At 35.0% G+C, this 20,973-nt stretch overlaps 1 protein-coding gene across 13 annotated transcripts in view; it reads left to right on the plus strand.

Moving 5' to 3' along the window:
• Positions 1-20,973, plus strand: part of BIRC6 (baculoviral IAP repeat containing 6) — a 224,446-nt gene that overhangs the window by 82,256 nt on the left and 121,217 nt on the right. For 5 of the 13 annotated variants that reach the window (XR_013554777.2, XM_078444805.2, XM_078444806.2 and 2 more), the window contains 12 exons: positions 5,245-5,432; positions 6,207-6,530; positions 6,768-6,867; positions 9,231-9,445; positions 9,633-9,841; positions 10,274-10,620; positions 11,494-11,713; positions 12,193-12,326; positions 13,279-13,416; positions 14,948-15,075; positions 18,493-18,624; positions 20,653-20,868. Coding sequence is in view for 12 of the 13 variants with exons in the window: in XM_078444805.2 (XP_078300931.1) it covers positions 5,245-5,432; positions 6,207-6,530; positions 6,768-6,867; positions 9,231-9,445; positions 9,633-9,841; positions 10,274-10,620; positions 11,494-11,713; positions 12,193-12,326; positions 13,279-13,416; positions 14,948-15,075; positions 18,493-18,624; positions 20,653-20,868 (2,351 nt within the window). In the remaining variant the exon portion in view is untranslated. The remainder of the gene's footprint in view (positions 1-5,244; positions 5,433-6,206; positions 6,531-6,767; positions 6,868-9,230; positions 9,446-9,632; positions 9,842-10,273; positions 10,621-11,493; positions 11,714-12,192; positions 12,327-13,278; positions 13,417-14,947; positions 15,076-18,492; positions 18,625-20,652; positions 20,869-20,973) is intronic. The other 8 variants (XM_078444808.2, XM_078444810.2, XM_078444811.2 and 5 more) reach the window with 5 other exon arrangements.

The following is a 20,973-nucleotide window of genomic DNA, read 5'->3' on the forward strand; positions in this document are numbered from 1 at the left end:
TTTTTCTACTCTTTACTCTTTTTAGCAGTTATCCCAGTGTTCATAATATACATTTACCCTTTATACATTCAGAAGTCCAATTACTATTTGTACTATACAGTGCAGATATCTAGAACGTTTACCACCTTTCTGACTTGTATGAAGTTGTGCTTTTATACCTTAATTTTATGTGTATTTTAATTCCCAAATGTGTTATTACGGTTTTTATATTCAGTATTCATTTGGATTTATCTCATTCCATTTTAATCCCTCTTTTTTTCCTTTTTGTCATTTGAGTTGCAATCAAGTATGATTTTCTTTGTTTGAAAAGTATTCTGTAACGTCTGTTTTTATTCTTGTCCGCCCATGGTGAATAAACTTAGTTTTGAAGGAGGAAATTTAAAAATTTTTAAAAATAATTAGGTAAATAAACCGCATAGCCATTATCCACGTTCCAGTATTATTAATGGTTTTCACATTTCCTTTATCTCTGCTATTTTTTCTTTGCTGAAGTACTTCAAAACAAATCCTAGACACTATATCATTATTCCTTTCATATATATATATATATATGAAAAGTACCTTAAATAGCTTAAACAGTGTGCATATGCTCTGTAATGACTGATGCAACATATCCATTTTTATCATAATCATAGAAACTATAATTTGTCCTGATCGATTTTTATCATAACCAACTAAATTAGCATAATCATTTTCATGGTACAGTTTCCTATACTTAATTAAATTTGTCTGCATATTTGAATAATAAATTTTACATTGGTTGATTAGATCCAGAGGTGTTCTCTTCATTCTTGAAGTATATTTTGACATGTTACAGAATTCTAAGTTAGTTATTATTTCTCTTAGTGATTTAAAGATAATTTCTTGTCATTTCCACTGTGTCAGTCTTATTATTCCTTTTTTAAGGTCACTGTCAGCTCTCAAGCTGTTTTTAAGATTCATTCATATTCTTTCCCTGTCCACCGCGCCCCCCCACCCCCCCACCCCCCTGAGCATTTTTCTTTGATGGTCCTATAGATGGTTTCATTTGTACTTACCCTGATTAGGATTCATAGGCCTTCCTGAATCCTTGATAACTTCCATCAGCTTTAGAAAGATCTCAGCCATTAACTGTACAAACAGTGCTTCTGCCTTGTTTTCTGTATTCTCTTTTTGGGTTTCCAGTTTCATGTGTTAGACCTTACCAGTATAAATGATGTAATTCTCAGTTTTTTAAATCTCTCCTTTTACTGTGGCTATTTGCTTCTAATTCATCTTAGTTTACTAATTCTCATTCTCTATTATTAATGGGAAAAATCCACCCTTCCTCCACTCTGCTGTGGTGTTGTGTCTGTTAAAAATCATGTCTGCTGTGGTGTAGGTCTGTTTTTGTCCATTGGTCAATTTTTCTAGCCTTATGCTAGAAATAGAAATGCTATAATTGTCTTAATTATTGTAACTTTATATTAAGTCTTGAAATCTGGTAGTATACACTCATCAGTTTTGTTTTTCTTTCTTTTTTGGTAGATTTAAAAAATTGGTATAAAGTTTGTTGTGCAGTCATCATCACTTTCTAATTCCAGAATATTTCAGTTACTCCACAAAGAGGTTCTGTAGTCATGAGCAGTCACTCCTCATCGCCTTTCCCCTCCATCGCCTGGCAGTCAGTAATCTATGTTGTGTCTCTATGGATTTGCCCACCCCATACATTTCTTATAAATGTAGAATCATATAGTCTGTGGCCCTTTTGTCCGGCTTCTTTCACTTAGCATAATGTTTTCATGTTTCACCCACTTAGCATGTCTCCGTACACCATTCCTTTTTATGACTGAATAGTATTCCGGTGTATGGATATGCTACTTTTAAAACAATTTGGATATACCTCATTTTGCTTATCTACTCAGCAGTTAATGGACGTTTGAGTTGTTACTTCTTTTTTGGCTGTTAAGAAAAATGCTGCTATGCGGCATATTTGTGTACATTTTTATGTTTTCAGTTCTCTTGAGTATATACTTAGTGAAATTTACCATTTTTCTTCTTAAACATAGGTTTAACATAAAAGTTAAAAAATTTTTTTTAATGTTTTTGGATTTATTTTTGAGAGAGAGAGAGTGTGTGCACGCAAGTGCACATGCCCACAAGCAGGGGAGGGGCAGACGGAACGAGAGGGAGACAAAGAATACTAAGCAGTCTCCAAGCTGTCAGTGCAGAGCCCAACGCAGGTTTCATACTCAAAAAACCAAACCGTGAGATCGTGACCTGTACCGAAGCTGGATGCTTAACCGACTGATCCACCCAGGCGCCCCTAAAGATAGGTTTTCTTAAAGATTCTTGGTCTTTGTTTCTATTTCCCCCCCAGCTTTATTGAAATATAACTGACATAACAACACTCAGCAAGTTTAAGGTGTATAATGTATTGGTTTGATACATTTATATATTGTAGAATGATTACCACTATAGCATTAGCTAATATGTCTGTCCTGTCACTTAATTACCATTTCTTTTTCTGTGGTGGGAACATATAAGATCTACTCTTAGCAACTTTCAACTACCCATAGTAAAAGGAAAGATTAAAAAACCGAATTCTGTCATTTATACTGATGAGGTGTAACACGTGAAATTGTAAATGCAGAATTGAAAACTATACAGCGTTATTATTATATTATTAATTATATACAGCATTATCATCATGCTGTATTTATTTCCATTTAAATTTTAGAATGAGCTTTTCAGATTATACACCAAAGAGCTTATTATTTTTTTTTATTTGGAATTTGAATATAAATCAGTTTGGGAGAATTGACATCTTAATATTAAGCCTTTTACTTCATTAACATGATATATCTAGTGTATTTAGGTCTTCAGTTGCTCTGGGAGATATTTTTAGTTTTCAGTGTTGACGTTTAGTACGTCTTTTTCAGATTTATCCTTAGCTGTTTGATTTTTTTACGCTAGTATAAGTGATATTTTTCTTAATTTTATTTCCCTTTTTTTGGTTGCTAGTGCATAAAAATATAATTGATTTTTGTATATTAATCTCATGTGGTGACACTGCTATATTAGCTTATTAATTCTAATAGTTTGTAGATTCTTAAAGACTTTTTATATACACAGTGATGTCATCCAGTTTTTTGTTTTGTTTTTGTTTTTGTTTTTTTTGTTTTCTGCAAAAAGGTGATTTTATTAAAGCATGGAGACAGGACCTGTGGGCAAGAAGAGCTGCCTCATGTCATCTGTTAATAAGAATTTTACTTTGTTGGTTTTCTAATCATTTTATCTTTTACTTCTTTTTCTTGCTCTTTTGTGCTTTCTAGAACTTCCTGAGTGATACTGAATAGAAATGGTGGTCATAGTCATTTTTATTTTCTTCTGATCTCTACTTATATATGGTTTTTGAGGCCCTTTGTATAAAAATAGAAAAGGATACTGCTCAATCAAAAATCAAAAGATTTAAAAAATTTGTAGTTGCAGAATGACTTATTTCTTTTGGATTGCTGTTGTGTCTCTTGTGTTTCTGGTTACTTAATTCATTTTCCCACAAGTAGTATTTGGGCATTGGATTTTAAAGTCAGTAAAGGGCTCAACTCCATGTGGTTAATATTGACTGTAATTACCCAAAAAGTACAAGTACAATAGCAGTGCTTCAGTAAGTCCAATAATTTTCCTCCAGAGTTGGAATTAATAGCTGTTTCTTTGGTGGAACATTAGATGAAGCAAATGGATTTCATTTTGGGGCACATAGCTTATATGAGTTTTGATTGCTCTTTCTTTTACCAGGCTTGTAGAATTGGATTCTTGGAAGTTAAATGAAGTATAGTATGGCTATTCTGTAATAAGTGTGTGTGTGTGTGTGTGTGTGTGTGTGTGTGTAAGTTGAAGACACTTTTAATTGTGAAAGGCTATGCACAGTTTGTTATTGCTATCTTGTTGATTACAGCTAATTTTTTAAATAGTTTTTTTTTTTCTTTTTTTTTTTTTTAATCCTAGCACATTGTAGCATTGTTAGATGTTAAGATAGCCTGTCACATACCTGGGTTCTCCCCGACCCTTTCAGGTATTAGCAAATTACTTGCCTCAACTTTAGATTCATTACCTATAAAATGGGTAAGAGTCGTACCTGCCTATGTGTCATTGCAAAGACAGAATGAGTTGATGTAAGTAAGCTCCATACTTGGCACTGTGGTTCCCCATTGGCTTTGTTTTCACACAGTCCTTGGTTCCAACCCTAGTTTTACCACTATCAGCTCTGCAGGTCACACTTCTCTGTTATCATTTAAAAAACAGAGTTCTAGTGTCTGCTTCTCAGAGTTGTTTACCTGTTGAATACAGTAATTGATTAAAACAGTGTCACATGGTAATGCACACTAAAATTTGCTACTGTTGTAGTGGTTATCTTTCCCCAATGTAACTATATTTTGTGCTGACCTATTTCATTATGTTGTGAAATTAAGCTTTTATCTTAGCTTTTCCTAAAATGTTTTCCACAAATATTGTTAAATATTTAATGAGGAGTTATTTTTTATAATGTATACTTGAGTCACACTGAAAAGGAAAGTCAAAGAAATTGTTTAACTTATGGGATTTCGTAGAGCCATTAATGATAATCTTCATGTGTAAGCTGGTGTGCCAAACTTGCTTGACATAAGTCGAATCAGAGATGTTTCTCTCCATATTAGTGTTCTGGGGAGAATATGGTAGGAAACAATTGCTTTTACATATTCTATGTGGGCCAGACTGTCTAGGCTATGCTTTAAAATGAAGAAATAAGTATCATCAGATTTTTAAAATGATGTAATTAAAGGTTTTTTTGAACTTTTTGCAGGAGGAAGGAGGTACTGCTACAGGAAAACTTAGTAAAGCAAATTTTAGTTTATTTGTTAAGCTCAAATTGTATAATAGGATTACTCTCGTTTTGTGTTTTTATTTTAGCCATATTAAATGAAATTTCTTACATGCTGAAAATATTTTTAAGTTCAAAGGTATACCAAGTTGTTTTTTGTTTTTTTGTTTTGTTTTTTTTTGTTTTGTTTTGTTTTGTTTTGATTTGGAACTAGGTCCTGGATCCCTTAAACTCAAATACTGTTATTATCAATGAGTATGCTTTTATGATTAAGACTTTGATCATTAAGACTTCTTTTTTATACTCTATAGCTTACTGTCTTTTAAAGTGAAACTCTAGTTTTAATGTGAAAATAGTATACTTGGAACATGTTTCTGCATGAACCTTTTCCTCATCCCTTTTCTCCCCCCCTTGTCTTACACCAGTGAGTTCCTTCGGGGTTACTCCTGCAGTAGGTGGACTGTCATCGGGGACAGTTGGGGAAGCTTCGACAGCCCTGAGTTCAGCAGCCCAGGTAGCTTTGCAGTCTCTCTCTCATGCAATGGCTTCAGCCGAGCAACAGCTGCAGGTGCTGCAAGAGAAACAGCAGCAGCTTTTGAAGCTTCAGCAACAGGTTGGAGACTCTTTGGCTCTTTGTTCATGCTGTCTCTAAACTTCAAAAGCTGAAAAAAGTACTGTAAAAATGACCATTATTTTCATAAAGGAAAGTAGGTTGACCGATCTGAGCTAATCATTTTCTGCAAAAATTGAGGTAATGTCTTTGTGATGTATCTAAGTGTTTAAAAATTATATAAGTAAATTTCGTTTGACAAATATCTGATGGAATATAATTGATATGGGGGGGCAGGCTTTTAGTAAAATTCGTTGTAACTCTGTTTAAACACTCTTGGTCAAACGTTATGGTTACCAGTTACTATTTTTACAGATTGACTAACCTAAAATATTTTAAAGATGATTTGCAGTCATGTGGATTAAAATTTAGTAGTAATGACAATTGCTTGGGAGTTTTTGTTGTTCTCTAAATGCATCCCATGTGGTTCCAGGTGACAAATTGTATCAGGTTCGGCAACAGGAGAGTCCGCCTCCTCCTGTTAATATTTCGTTCTGAGTAGAACTGTGTTTCCTTATGTACATGCACTTGTTCTTCTTTCTTTCCACCTTTGCTTTGTGGAAGTCCAAGTTTCCGAAACACAAGGAAGTTTACATCAAATATTTAATGAAGTTCATATAGTGAGGAAATGTGGAGTCCATTTTTATTTAATTTCATTTTTATTTAACTAGGATCTAGTTAATCATGTTTATCTTCATAAAATATTCCTGTGTAGTGTTCCCTACAGTTCAGGTAGGCAGGATCAGTCTACATTTGTTGCCTTTACTTCTTTTACAGAAAGCAAAGCTGGAAGCCAAGTTACATCAGACAACAGCTGCAGCGGCTGCCGCAGCATCAGCAGCATCAGCAGTAGGTCCTGTTCACAACTCTGTGCCTTCCAACCCGGTGGCAGCCCCCGGATTCTTCATCCATCCATCTGATGTTATTCCACCCACTCCAAAAACAACACCACTTTTTATGACTCCACCACTCACCCCACCCAATGAAGCAGTTTCCGTTGTGATTAATGCCGAACTTGCACAGCTTTTCCCAGGCTCAGTTATTGATCCCCCAACAGTCAATCTTGCTGCACATAACAAAAATTCCAACAAGTCCAGAATGGTAAATTCTTATATTTTAAATAGGTGTTCGCTTAGACATTTAAAAATATTATGATGTATACGCTAGCTTGAGAAGGCAAAATTTTATTATGCCAACTTGATACATCAAATTAGGTTGTTTTCTAAAATATTACAGAATATACATCAGGAGATGAGACTTGTTAATTTGATATACAGTTACTAGTTTGTATAGAGCAAGAGTAATATCAATATAGAGTTATACTTTTTTCTCTTCTAGAATCCACTTGGTTCTGGTCTAGCTCTTGCAATTTCTCATGCTTCACATTTTCTTCAACCTCCACCTCACCAGTCCATTATTATAGAGCGAATGCATTCAGGTAATCTTTGACTTTCTTAAGATATTTTTGTTGCCTATTCTGCTAGCCCTTTGAATCTTAATATTCTGCAGTTTGATTTTCTTTTGCAAGTAAATCACATCTGTTCCCAGGTAAGTACATTTTACCAGGAGTAGGCACTACATAAGGCTCCAGCTGTGCATTCACCATGTTGGGTGGCAGAGTGCTACTGGGTAGGTTGACTAGTTCTGTCCAGACTGTGGATTTCACCTGCACATGGGTCTTGCCTGTTGAACTCTGATGGACATGACCATCTACCTCCATTGTAGCTGCTCGATTATCATTACACTGGAAGTTACGCTTAAATATTCTTAAGACCAGCATCCTGATGTTGGAATCATTTCTAGAAAATAGCAGATAGACATACTGCTGATTTTAGTAACTAAGTAAAATTAATAACACTTCATGGTCTCTTGATAATTCAAATTCTGCCTAAGTTTGTGACATACATGCTAGCAACCCATGACTGGGATAGATGCTTTCAACTAGAATATGTTTTCTAATAAACCACAGGTGATTTTAACCTTATCATCCTACCAAACTACTAGTTCTGGGCTTGTGCTGCAGCAGAATTCAGTAGAAACCCACAGTGTGTTCTATAGTAGAAAGTAATATGTGTATAATGCATACTGTGGCACTTTCTATCATATGAATAGTTTGCTTTATTGCATTGCGATGTTTCTTCTTTGGAAGAGAGAGTTTTTTAAAAAATATAAAGTAAAATTTTTTTGTTTTTAAATGATTTTCAAGTTTATTTCTTTGTTATTGAGAGAGAGAGAGAGCGAGAGAGAACTGGGGTGGGGCAGAGAGAGAGGGAGATACAGAACCCAACGCAGGGGTCGAACTCAGCAGCTGTGAGATCATGACTTGAGCTAAAGTCCAACACTTAACTGACTGAGCCACCAGGTGCCCCTAAGGTAAAATTCTTAATGGTGTTTTTTGCTCAACTAATCCTTCATTGGTATCAACATTAGCATTTGTAACATTTAGAGTGTGATTTGTTGTGGAGTCTTATGGAATGTGAGCAGTTTTTTACACTGCAGTTTGGTTTTTTTTTTTCTTTTTTTATCATTGGAATTGAATGTAGGACATAGAAGAATTGTGTTCTTTGTTATTTAATAGTTTTTCTGTCTAGGGAAGTATTGGTAACTACTTTGTTTGCTTTTAAACTAGCTCCATTGAAAACTAGTTCTAGAAGTTCAGTTGATTCCTTCACTGTAAAATGTAGCTGGTAAGGTTATTAGGTGCTCCTCACCCCAACCTGGTAAAGAAGAAAAAGAACTATATGATTAACAATGCTGTCTACTGTTTCACTAATTGGGCTTATTCTGAAATGTATATGAGCTGAGATATGCAAATCTGTTCTTTCTTCCATTCCTCTGTGATCATTTTTGCCTTTCGTTAATGTGCACATCTCAACCGTGCTGCGTGCGATTCTAGTGTTTACACGAAGAGGGATCCTGCCTGTTTAGTGTGGTCCTTGAGAATAAGCCATATGCTTTGCCTGGAACTGAGCTGAAGAGACAGTGATGTGTCACTACCTGGGCAAAAAACAGTGTTTGAGATAAGATGTATTTGTCTTCTTTGGAGGACCTTCCTAAGGGATTTTTTATAGTGGTGGTGCTGACTGCATGTGATTTCTGCCTTGTAATTTTACTTTACATTGTAACCACAATGTAGGATCTAACTCCATAAGAAGTTAAACAAGGCCTGAGAAAACTAAAGTAACACAATTTGGTATCATTAATGAGTCTAGGTGGGAAAGTTTTAAAAAGTGACCAAATGATTGAAAAAAGAGCAGATAGATAACTTTTAAGAGTTCATCTATCTACTGTTTTTGATGATACAGTTTTTCTACTCTGATGTTTTAAATTAAGCTTCGGGGCACCTAGGTGGCTCAGTCGGTAAGGCATCCGACTTTGGCTGAGGTCATGATCTCGCGGTTTTTGGGTTCGCGTCCTGCTTTGGGCTCTGTGCTGACAGCGCGTAGCCTGGAACCTGCTTCAGATTCTGTGTCTCCCTCTCTTTCTGCCCCTCCCCCGCTTGCACTCTGTCTGTCTCTCTCAAAAATAAATAAACATTAAAAAATTTTAAATTAAGCTTATATGCACAGTTGATTGTCACAGTAACAAACTTACTCTTGTGTATTTTTTACTTCAGTCTTACCTAGCATGGATTGAAGTTTCAGAAAATTTTCAAAGGCTACTTCCTCTTTCTACTTATTTGTTTGTAGTTTAATAAGTTGATTTCGGATTTTAAGATGAGTGTTCCCAACTGTTTTTGAATGTATCTTTTGGTTAATTGAAACAATGGTATTTTTTGTCACCTGTTGCTCTCTCTGATAGGAGCAAGGAGATTTGTGACCTTGGATTTTGGCAGACCAATACTATTGACAGATGTATTGATTCCCACTTGTGGAGACTTGGCCTCCTTGTCAATTGACATTTGGACTTTAGGAGAAGAGGTGGATGGGAGGCGACTGGTAGTGGCAACTGACATAAGCACCCATTCACTAATTCTGCATGACTTGATACCACCTCCTGTGTGCAGATTCATGAAGGTAAAAGACTTCAAGACAGTGAATTGATAGGCTTTCCATGTTTCTGACAGGTTATGAAAGATACTTAGACATATAGTTAAAAAGTATAACTATCTTTTAAAATCCATTGCTCAGAATTTTATTTTTTTGCAGATGGAGTGTATGTATACTTATGTTTTGATTTGTTTTGTTTTTTATTTCATTTCAGATCACTGTCATTGGACGTTATGGAAGTACAAATGCCAGAGCCAAAATCCCATTAGGATTTTACTATGGTCATACGTATATCTTGCCTTGGGAGAGTGAACTGAAGTTAATGCATGATCCTTTAAGGGGAGAGGGTGAATCTGCAAACCAACCGGAAATTGACCAGCATTTAGCAATGATGGTTGCTCTACAGGAAGATATACAGTGCAGGTTATTAGAAAATTGCAGTCTATTTTAATCTTATTGAAACCTTTTATATTGTATGTCTTGCATATATTTTTCAAGAAATGTCTTTTCCTAGATGTATAGAAAAGAACAATAGGACAGGGCACCTGGCTTAAGTCAGAAGAGCATGCGACTCTTGATCTTGGGGTTGTGAGTTCAAACCCCACTTTGGATACAGAGATTACTAAAAAAAAAATGTGAACTTAAAAGAAAACAAAGAAGAAAAGGAAGTAGGAAACGGATGTTACAGTAATATTTGATAAATTAAAATATTGTGATTAAATAACTGGCTTAATGACTGATGAATTCTTTTTAATGGTTGTAGAGATTTAATTTTCAGTGTACATTTATACATATATATCAGAGAGAACATTGCAGGAATTATTTTGTACATTTTTTTTTTTTTTTTATTTACAGGTATAACTTAGCGTGTCATCGACTGGAAACTCTTTTGCAAAGTATCGATCTTCCTCCTCTCAACAGTGCTAACAATGCACAGTACTTTCTGCGAAAACCAGACAAGGCAGTTGAGGAAGACAGTAGAGTTTTTTCTGCCTATCAGGATTGTATTCAGCTACAGCTTCAGCTGAATTTGGCTCATAATGCAGTGCAGAGGCTCAAAGTAGCTCTAGGTACAAGTCGGAAAGTGTTAAGTGAAACATCAGATCCAAAAGATTTGATTCAGACGTCTTCCACAGAGCAGTTACGTACCATCATCAGATATTTATTGGACACTTTGCTCAGTCTTCTTCACTCTTCCAATGGTTTGTATTTGGCTTAAGTTCTTTAAATGTTAGAAATGTGTTTGATGTGATTTTGTTGCATGTTTTGTTGTTGTGTTAATATTTCCTGAGTGTTGCTCATTTTGATGTCCTTTCTTTTTTTTTTTTTTTTTTTTTTTTTTTTTTTAAATTTTTTTCAACATTTTTTATTTATTTTTGGGACAGAGAGACACAGAGCATGAACGGGGGAGGGGCAGAGAGAGAGGGAGACACAGAATCGGAAACAGGCTCCAGGCTCCGAGCCATCAGCCCAGAGCCTGACGCGGGGCTCGAACTCACGGACCGCGAGATCGTGACCTGGCTGAAGTCGGACGCTTAACCGACTGCGCCACCCAGGCGCCCCTTGATGTCCTTTCTAAAGTGACTATGAAATGTGTTTAAGTTAACTCGTTTTTTCCTCCATATTTTTACTTGTTTTTGTTTTAAACGGATTTTCAATAATTTTCTTGAGGTTTTGCTGTTGATGTGGCACATCATTTTGTTATTGGCAAAACATTAAATATTGTTATTGTGAAAACTGTTACTAAATTGCTACCCTAATATACTGTCATTTTCTAATAACAGGAGCTATTTTTGATCATTACACATGCACTCACAAACACACATACTCAGCTAACTGATACACCCAACTCCACACATAAGAAATACAGTTGATTGAACTGCTAGATTTTCTCCTCCCCAAGTGTTTAACAATTAAATTCTTCATACGAAGAATAAAGAAATGAATAGCAAAATAAATAAAATACAATTGTGTACTGAATCCTGGTAAAGAAGAAAGTGTATTTAGGTATGCTGATACTGATACTACAGCATACACTTAAATAGGAAATTTTATTGTTTTCTGTTTTGTAATAGGACACTCTGTTCCTGCAGTTTTGCAGAGCACATTTCATGCCCAGGCCTGTGAAGAGCTTTTTAAACACTTGTGCATCAGTGGAACACCAAAGATACGATTGCATACTGGTCTTCTACTTGTTCAGCTCTGTGGTGGTGAAAGATGGTGGGGTCAGTTTCTTTCTAATGTTCTTCAGGAACTGTACAATTCAGAGCAGCTTCTCATCTTCCCACAAGATAGGTAGGTCAGAAGATACTGGAGTTGTTCGTTATTAGTAATTTCTAATTCTCACAGTCATTGCTCAGATTTTGAAATCCTACATATGTGGATCCTGAATGGGGAAATGAAACATGTCTTTCCAGGGTTTGGGGAATGCCTAGCAAAACGCATATTGAAAATTACACATGATATAACCAGACTACCTTCTGTAGTTTTGTAATTGAATCTGTGGAGTTTATAGGTCTCTGTTTACAAGTATTTCCTAACAGATTATGTTACTTTATGTGTTAAACGCATTTTCTGGGGACTTTGATAAAGTTCTCTTCTTGATTTCTTATTTAGTTAAAAAATACAACCTGTAGTTTGAAAAGAGCCAATTTTAACATCATAGCTTGAGATATAAATCATGCTGAGAACTACATATCCTATTGTTAAATGTCAATGTAAATTATTTTTTTAATGAGCAAATTGATTCATACTTAGTATATCTTTTTTTTTAGGGTATTCATGTTGCTCTCCTGCATTGGTCAAAGATCACTTAGCAATAGTGGAGTATTAGAAAGCTTACTTAATCTGTTGGATAATTTATTGTCACCTCTTCAGCCGCAGTTACCCATGCATAGGAGGACAGAAGGTATTATTTCAAGTGGTCATCTTTTGTAAAAACATAAGATTCCTGTTACTACTGCTTTCATAAAATGGCTACTGTGAAGTACCTATTTTAATATTCATCATGGCACATTTTGTTAATATTTCTATGATGTAGACTTTTTAGAATGTAGACTTTCATGTGATTGACTGCCATGTGGTTATTGCTTTAAAAATCTATTACCTTTTCATTATTTGAATTTTGAATTTGGGAACTATTATGTTTTTCCTATTTACTATCATAACTAAGATCAAACTCTAATTTTAATGTACATTTTTGAGAGAGAAAGGTAAAGAGAGAGAGAGAGAAAGCACCTGAGCAGGGCCGAGGGGCAGAGAGAGAAGGAGACACAGGCTCCAGACCCTGAGCTGTCAGCACAGAGCCCAACGCAGGGCTCGAACCCTTGAATTGTGAGATCATGATCTGAGCTGAAGTTGGATGCTTAACTGACTGAGCCACCAGGCACCCTTCAAACTCTCTTATTTAAGTCTCTCTTAATTTAAGGCACAGTTGCTATTCTGGTCATCGTATTTCATTTGAGCAACAAAATTGTTATTGGAACAAAAACTCGAGAATGTAGTTCAAAAAACTTTATGAAGGCAAAATTGAGCGATTTTTTTTATTTAGTTGTCTGTAAGTCTTAGACTAGGACCTTACACCTTATTTCCTAATTTATAAATTATTATCTGTTGGATTCAACCTATAACTAAGAATCTATTCTCATACCATAAAGCATTTGTCTTCCATTACATTCAGTATGTTCCTCAATTTGGCCGTAAGTTCCAATTTTGAGGCTTATTATAAGTAAATGTTAATGTTAGCAATGATACAGTATATTTTAAATTTATAAAATGTCTTATTGCATAATTGTCCTCTCAGACTTCATTAGAACTCTTAGAGTCACCTGATTGTTTTTTCCCCTGTCATCTCTTCTTAGGAGTACTGGATATTCCCATGATCAGTTGGGTTGTTATGCTGGTGTCCAGGTTGTTGGATTATGTGGCAACTGTTGAAGATGAAGCAGCAGCTGCAAAGAAACCTTTGAATGGTAAAGACAGGGAAAGGTTTCTGACAGGTATCAGAAGTTTATAATAATCTGTTGGTGGGGATTTTGAGTGAGTACACAGTTGTTCCAGAACTGGCTATTGGCCTGGAGATTACAGCTGTATGTAATTTATCTAAAGTAAGAATTAAATATACCAGGAATCTGTTTTAAGGGTAGAATTTATTTTTGAAGGGCTTTCTGGACAAACCCCTTATCTGAGCATGACTTTTAATGTCTAAATACAACTGTGTCTTTCATGAGGTATTTCCAGGCTCATTTAAACACTTTCTAATACCATACATATCAGTGAATTTATGAATAGGAAATCTTTGTTATTTTAGTATAGTGTGTCATTCTATTTACCATTATGGAGTATAGTTCTAATTGACTATAAGGAGCTTTTATGCTTAGATATGGAAATTACCAGATTTACTTATTTTTTGTTTTTGTTTTTTATTTTTTTGAGTTTCAGTCTTTCCATAAACTTTTGGGGCATAGAAAAATTTAAAAGTTAAAGGAAATCAAGCTGTAAGACAAATTATTTTCTTCTTTTCTTCCAACCTAATGACACTTTTCCTAAAGGTTTTGGAATAGCTCCATCTTAAATCTAAGTGCCATAAAATTTGAATTTTATACATTGTCAGGACCATAGTATTAAAAAAGATCCCTCAGAGTGTTTTCTAGATAAGTCAATTGATTATCATTTGATAAGTCAAATGGGGCCCATTACTTTTGGTAAAAGGGTGGGGTATTTTATTCATGTAGAGAAAATATGTTTTAAATATTTAGAGTCTTTGGCTCAATTTACTGATTTATGGGATATAGAGGTATCTACAATTATATACAACTGTCATATAAAGTTGGAATATTACAGTATTGAAGGTCTTAGTTTTTATTTATATCATTCAGATAGTATGGAAATGCATTGGTGGAAGACATTTTTTGTAGGTTTTGAAGAATTTGAATTGACTTGACTAATGGATATTAGAGAATAGGGAAGATATCTTTAGGTTAAGCAAGCATGAACAAGTAACTGGAGATTACTTCAGGGGTGGTTCAGGGGTGGTATTGAGCCTGAATTGAAAAGAAGAATGATACTTAAAGTAATAGTCTGGACACGTTTTAAAAAACGAGAGTAAGTCGAGCTACACAGCATAATTTTTGAACTGTTTAACCTTATTTTTACATTTGTAAAGTCAGATTATTGAACGCCCTCTTTTTGGGTCCTTGCATTAACGTATGGATTTGACATAGGCAGTAGTGAGCATTTATTGTTTGAATTGAGTTACATCAGTACTGTGTTGTACAAAGATTAATCTTAAGCAACTATGGAGAAAGATGGCTGTTTTCTTAAAGGGAAGATTGGAGACAGAGAAAACTCTGATCTTAAAGTCATTTAGGATCTGGATTAGCCTTTCTAGGGTTATATCTTACTACCAGTTTCCTTAAAACTGCTTTGTTGTGATTGACATGTTTATAAATTTGTGTTTTCTAGGTGTGGAAAATACTTTAAAACCACATTTAACAGAATTATTAATAAAATGTTTTTTTGCTCTTATAGGTAACCAGTGGAGTTTTATTAACAATAATCTGCACACTCAGAGCATAAATAGGTCTTCCAAAGGCAGCAGTAGCCTTGATAGATTATATTCCAGAAAAATCAGAAAGCAGCTAGTTCATCATAAACAGGTAATTTTCAATATACTTTTAAAATTTTAATGTTTGAGAACATTGCTTTTGACATTGCATGAGATAGACTTACTGTCAGATCTCAGGTATGATATTTAATGAGGTACTTAGGGAAATTAACAGTTGTGAGACAGAGCTTCCTTATTCGTAAGATGGCAACAGTTTGTAGTTTACAGATTTTTGGTGAGGTCCTTTAAAGTGTCTACCTCTTTACATCTCTGTTTCTGCCATTCTAAGTGAGAGGCTGTCATTTTCTTTTGTCTAGTTAAAAGGCCTCTCACCCTTTTTGTTCTCAGTCATACGTTATCATATCATTTCCTTCTCCAATTCTCAGTAGCTTTCAGTTGACCTGTGCATGCAGTTCAAAGTCCTTAACATGGCTTGATGGTGTCTATCATCTGCTTCCTCTTTGTGCCTGTCAGGTTTGAATTTTAGTCTAGCCCTACTGAATTTGAGTTCATAAACCACCAGTTTCTCATCCAGGATTTCTGTATGCGGTGAGTTTCCTCCCTTACCACATAGGATAACCTAACTTACTAGGCATTAGTTCAGGCATTCTTTTATTTTTTTTTTAAGTTTATTTATTTGTTTTGAGGGGGCGAGAACGAGCGAGCATGAGCAGGGGAGGGACAGAGAGAGAGGATCCCAAGCAGGCTCCATGCTGTCAACGGAGGGCCCATGCGGGGCTCGAACTCAGGAACTGAGACCGGACCTGAGCCGAAATCAGGAAATGAGGAGTCGGGCGCTTAACCAACTGAGCCTCCCAGGTGCCCCTCAGGCATTAGTTCATATTCACTTCCTCAAAGAGGTCTTCTCTGGTTTCTAAATTAGGATAGTACCCCATACAATGTGTTTCCCATGTGTCTCGTATTTTTCCTTTCATTATATTCGTCATAAATTTTGGTAGTGTCTTTTGTTTTGTTAATATGAGATTTGTGTGTTTCGCTGTGAGTGAATGATTTCTTGAAGTCTTCTTAGGAGTCATGCAGAGTGCTCTTTTTTACCTGCCTTTTTTTCCCCTCAAAATGGTATTTTTGAGATTCATCCATATTGAGTATATCACTGATTCTTTTTATTCTTGAGTACTCTTCCATGAGTGTTCCAGAATCTGTTTACCTATTTTCCTATTGATGAACGCTTTAGTGTTTTTTCTTTTTGAAATACAAATATGCATGTATGTTTCTTTCTCTGATTAACATGCAAATGTTTGCATGTACACACATTCAGTCTTTCTTTCACAGAAAGAAGGTCATGTATTAGAATGTGGTTTTTGTTATAGGACACCTGTGCATATATCTGGATTTTTTCTTACGTGGTTCCATGATCTCTCTTGAAATTACACATAAAATTTGGTCCCTGTGCATTGTACTGTGTAGAAGTGAATTTATAGCCGACATCAGATTCTTGTGAGCCATTGTTTTATTATTATCATTTTTTTAAAGGGGTCTTTCTCTTTTCTCTTACAGTATATGCCAGGTTATATACTATATCCTTGATACCTAGAATGGAGCCTAGTGTCTTACCAATAATTATTTGCATAATTGATTTAAACTGTAATGAGAGTTTATATGAAAATCCTTAGGATCTGGCAAGTTTGTGAAAGCTTTGGGCTTTTTAAAAAAAAAAAGGACTTAGCACTAAATTTTAGGTTTCACTTATGTTTTTTTTGACTAAGCTGTTTGATCTTTTGCAAGAAAAATGATGTGAAGCTTTTCTTTCAGCCTTTTTTTTAATTATTAACTAATTGTGTGGTAATAATTTGCATCCTTTTGAATTCAGCTAAATTTTATTGAACACTTAATGTTTATGTTTGCTGTGTTTAATTTAGAATATGAAGATGGAAAGCAAAGCTAGAATATAACCCAGTGGGTTTTCCTTAGTAAAATATTACTATTTTATTCTTTACTGTGAAGGACGTTATTGGGACAGTTGGTAAAACTTAGAATGGGGTGTGAAGCATAGTTGGTAGTAGTGTATTAATAGTATTCTCTGATTTTGATGGTTTTATTATGGTTTGCAGAAAGATTTTGTTTCTAGGAAGTACATACAAAAGTATTCAGAGGTGATTGGCCATCAGGTTGCCAACTTATTCTCAAATAGTTGAGAAAAAAATGTCTTTTTTGCAATAATTAAAATTGCTGATTAAGATTGTGATTGTTTTGAAACACATTAAAATTATGTATTTTTTATTGTAATTGTATTTATTGTAGAGGTTTTAGAATAGTTTTCTGAAAATACTGATTTATGGTAGTTCTCACACACACATATGTTGATCATCTAATACATGTGCATACTGGTTTTAATTTATGATATGTTTTTCTTCATATATGGAGATTATAGCTAAGTGAATATTTCTTTATAGTATATTAATTTTTCACCCTGATAACAAAAATCTCTATCAAAAGTAGAAATTTTGGAGATGTTCTTTGAAGAAGTAGGTTTAAGTTTTTAACAAAATATTCATTTATAATCATGGCTATTACCTTCTAGTGACTTTGTATTTAGAATAATATTCTGCATATATGGCTATATGGGGATGTGGTGAAGTCATTCAGTGGATTTTTAAGGCCTTCCTGTGCAGAATTTTTTTCTTCTTTGTTTTGGTCTGTTTGTTCATTGGTACTGACTGGTGGTTGCAAGGGGTTGGAATTTGGGCAGATGGGATAGGAGGGATGTGGGGTGGGCAACATAAAAGAACAACATGAGGGAACCTGGTGGTGATGGAACTGTAGTGGTGGTTCATGTGTCTATACATGTGTAGAATTCTATACAAATAAGATAGACAAACACAGACATACACTTAAAAGAGTAGAAGTGAAACTAGAGAAATCTTAATAAAATTGGTGTATTTTAACAATGTCAACACTCTGATGTGGTATTATAGTATAGTTTTACAAGATGTTATCACTGGAGGAAAATGGGTAAAGTCTTCAAAAGGTCCCTGTTATTTCTCACAACTACGTATCTACAGTTATCTCAATAAAATTTTCAATTAATAAAAAATATAGATATTCCAAAATTACACTACTTTTGAGGGAGATGGCCATAGAAACAAAGCTGAGAATGTTATACAATAAAAATATTTCCCCACATATTTAAAAATACTTCTTGCCCTCCAAAAAAATACCTATCAGTCAATCTCATTAGGGGCTTACATAAGAAAGTCTTCCATTTATTTTCCTTTTCCCAGGGGTAAGGAATTGGTTAAGTCTAGTTAGAACATGGACATAACAGTCAGGATTTGGAAATGACTTATCAGCAATGCAGTTAAAACTGGAACTTGAAGGGAGTTTTTTATTCCATTATTTGAATGTATTAAATCTTTGAGGTATATATTAATTTACTTTGTTGTTTTTAACACTGTTAGCTTAATATAGATTAAAAAGATTAGATTAACCCTTTTTTTCTTTCTTTAAGCAACTTAACCTATTAAAAGCTAAACAGAAAGCTTTGGTGGAACAGATGGAAAAAGAAAAAATACAAAGTAACAAAGGATCATCATATAAACTTCTGGTAGAACAAGCAAAACTAAAGCAGGCTACTTCAAAGGTATGATCTATGCTTTTTAATGTAATTATTTTGGAAAAGTCACTTTTTCTTTTAATATTTTTAATTGAGTAAAGTATCTTTAATAATAATTAAGAAACTTAAATATATATTATTCAGTTTATCAACAGAAAGATCTATTATACCCCCCCCCCCCTTTTTGAGGGAAGGTAGCTTTTAACTCAAGGAAATATATGATAAGTGTGGATTTACAGTATGTTTCCAGTGTGCTTACATTTATTGATTGATTGATTGATTGATTGATTGTCTTTATTTTGAGAGACAGAGAGTACGAGTATGGGAAGGGGGCAAAGAGAGAGAGGGAGACACAGAATCTGAAGGAGGCTCCAGACTCTGAGCTGTCAGCACAGAGCCTGACTCAGGGCTCAAACCCACAAACCATGAGATCATGATCTGAGCTAAAGTCCTATGTTTAACCTGCTGAGCCATCCAGGCGCCCCCTGGTGTGCTTACTTTAAAGTGGATTGTGTTCCAGTAAATTGAAGATAAAAGATTCAAGGAAGTGTATAGTTTAGTTAATGTGTTCTTTCTTTTATTTTTTATTTTTATTTTTTTTAAGATGTATTTATTTTTGAGAAGAGAGAGATAGAGCATGAGCGGGGGAGGAGAGAGAAAGAGGGAGATACAGAATCTGAAACAGGCTCCAGGCTCTGAGCTGTCAGCACAGAGCCCAACGTGGGCTTGAACTCACGGACCATGAGATCATGACCTGAGCCGAAGTTAGACACCCAACCAACCGACTGAGCCACCCAGGCGCCCCTTAATGTGTTTTTTCTAAGTGAAAATCAAATCCTGTGATTTGTAAATAAAAATTTTAAATATAACTTAATATTTTTTTTTTTATTAAAAAGTTTATTTTTGAGAGAGAAAGAGGCAAGGCGACTGTGGTGGAGAGGCAGAGAGAGAGGGAGACATGGAATCCAAAGCAGGCTCCAGGCTCTGAGCTGTCAGCACAGAGCCTGAGGTAGGGCTTGACCCCGTGCACTGCAAGTTCATGACCTGAGCGAAATCAGACAGTTAACTGACTGAGCTACCCAGGTGCCCCAGTTAATATTTATTTTTTAATTTGGGGGCGGATAACACATATAGCAGCCAATTTTGTTTATTGTGTTTCTTTAAATACGAAGTTATCATTATTCCATCAGATTTTGAAATAACTTGAGTTAATACTCTATAGTTGAAGTTATGTTAATAGGTTTATCATCCACCTTTTCTGAATTATGTTTTGGGTGTTTTGGTAATTTTTATTTAAGATGTTGGATTTGACCCAATGTAGCCTTAATGTAGAATTTCACTTTTTGGAAATGAAAATGAAAGTCTTCCATTTATTTCCCTTTTCCTGTGGGTGAGGAATTAATGGAGATAACAGTCACGATTTGGAAAGGATTTATCAGCAACATAGTTAAAACTAGATTTTGGGGCACCTGGGTGGCTCAGTCGGTAAGCGTCCGACTTCAGCTCAGGTCATGATCTCAGGTTCATGAGTTCGAGCCCCGCATCGGGCTCTGTGCTGACAGCTCAGAGCCTGGAGCCTAAAACAATTAAAAAAAATTTTTTTTAATTAAAAGAAAAAAACAATTAGATTTTGCAGGGAATTATTTATTCCATTGGTTGGATGTATGAAATCAGAAAGTAATATTACTTATGAAGCTTACGGTTTATCTAAAATTTTGTTCTTTAAAAGTTGTAAGTTTTCTGAAGTGGCTATTTTCATCTATAAATAAATTTATAGTGAAAGAATGTTTACTCGGTAAACAATGACTTAGGGGCACATGGGTGGCTCAGTTGGTTAAGCCTCCGACTTCGGCTCAGGTCATAATCTCGTGATCCATGAGTTCTAGCCCTGCGTGGGACTCTGTGCTGACAGCTCACAGCCTAGAGCGTGTTTTAGATTCTGCGTCTCCCCCTTTCTCTGCCCCTCCCCCGCTCACTTGCGCATGTGCACGTGTTCTCAAATATAAATAAACATTAATAAACACTGATTTAAATACTGTAAATTTCTCTATGCAGCACTTCAAGGATTTAATTCGGTTACGTCGGACAGCAGAATGGTCCCGTTCTAATTTAGATACAGAAGTTACAACAACAAAAGAAAGTCCAGAGATAGAACCACTTCCATTTACCCTGGCCCATGAACGTTGTATTTCAGTAGTGCAGAAACTTACTCTGTTTCTTCTCTCCATGGATTTTACATGTCATGCGGATCTATTACTTTTTGTTTGTAAGGTAAGTAAACTAATAGGCGTAATTTATAATTACAGACTTAGAGGGTAAGAAAAAGAAAGACTGCAGTCTTTGATTGATTTTTGATTAAGAGAAATAATAGTGCTT

Source organism: Panthera onca, chromosome A3, assembly GCF_046562875.1.
Source record: "Panthera onca isolate mPanOnc1 chromosome A3, mPanOnc1 haplotype 2, whole genome shotgun sequence".
NCBI lineage: Eukaryota > Metazoa > Chordata > Mammalia > Carnivora > Felidae > Panthera > Panthera onca.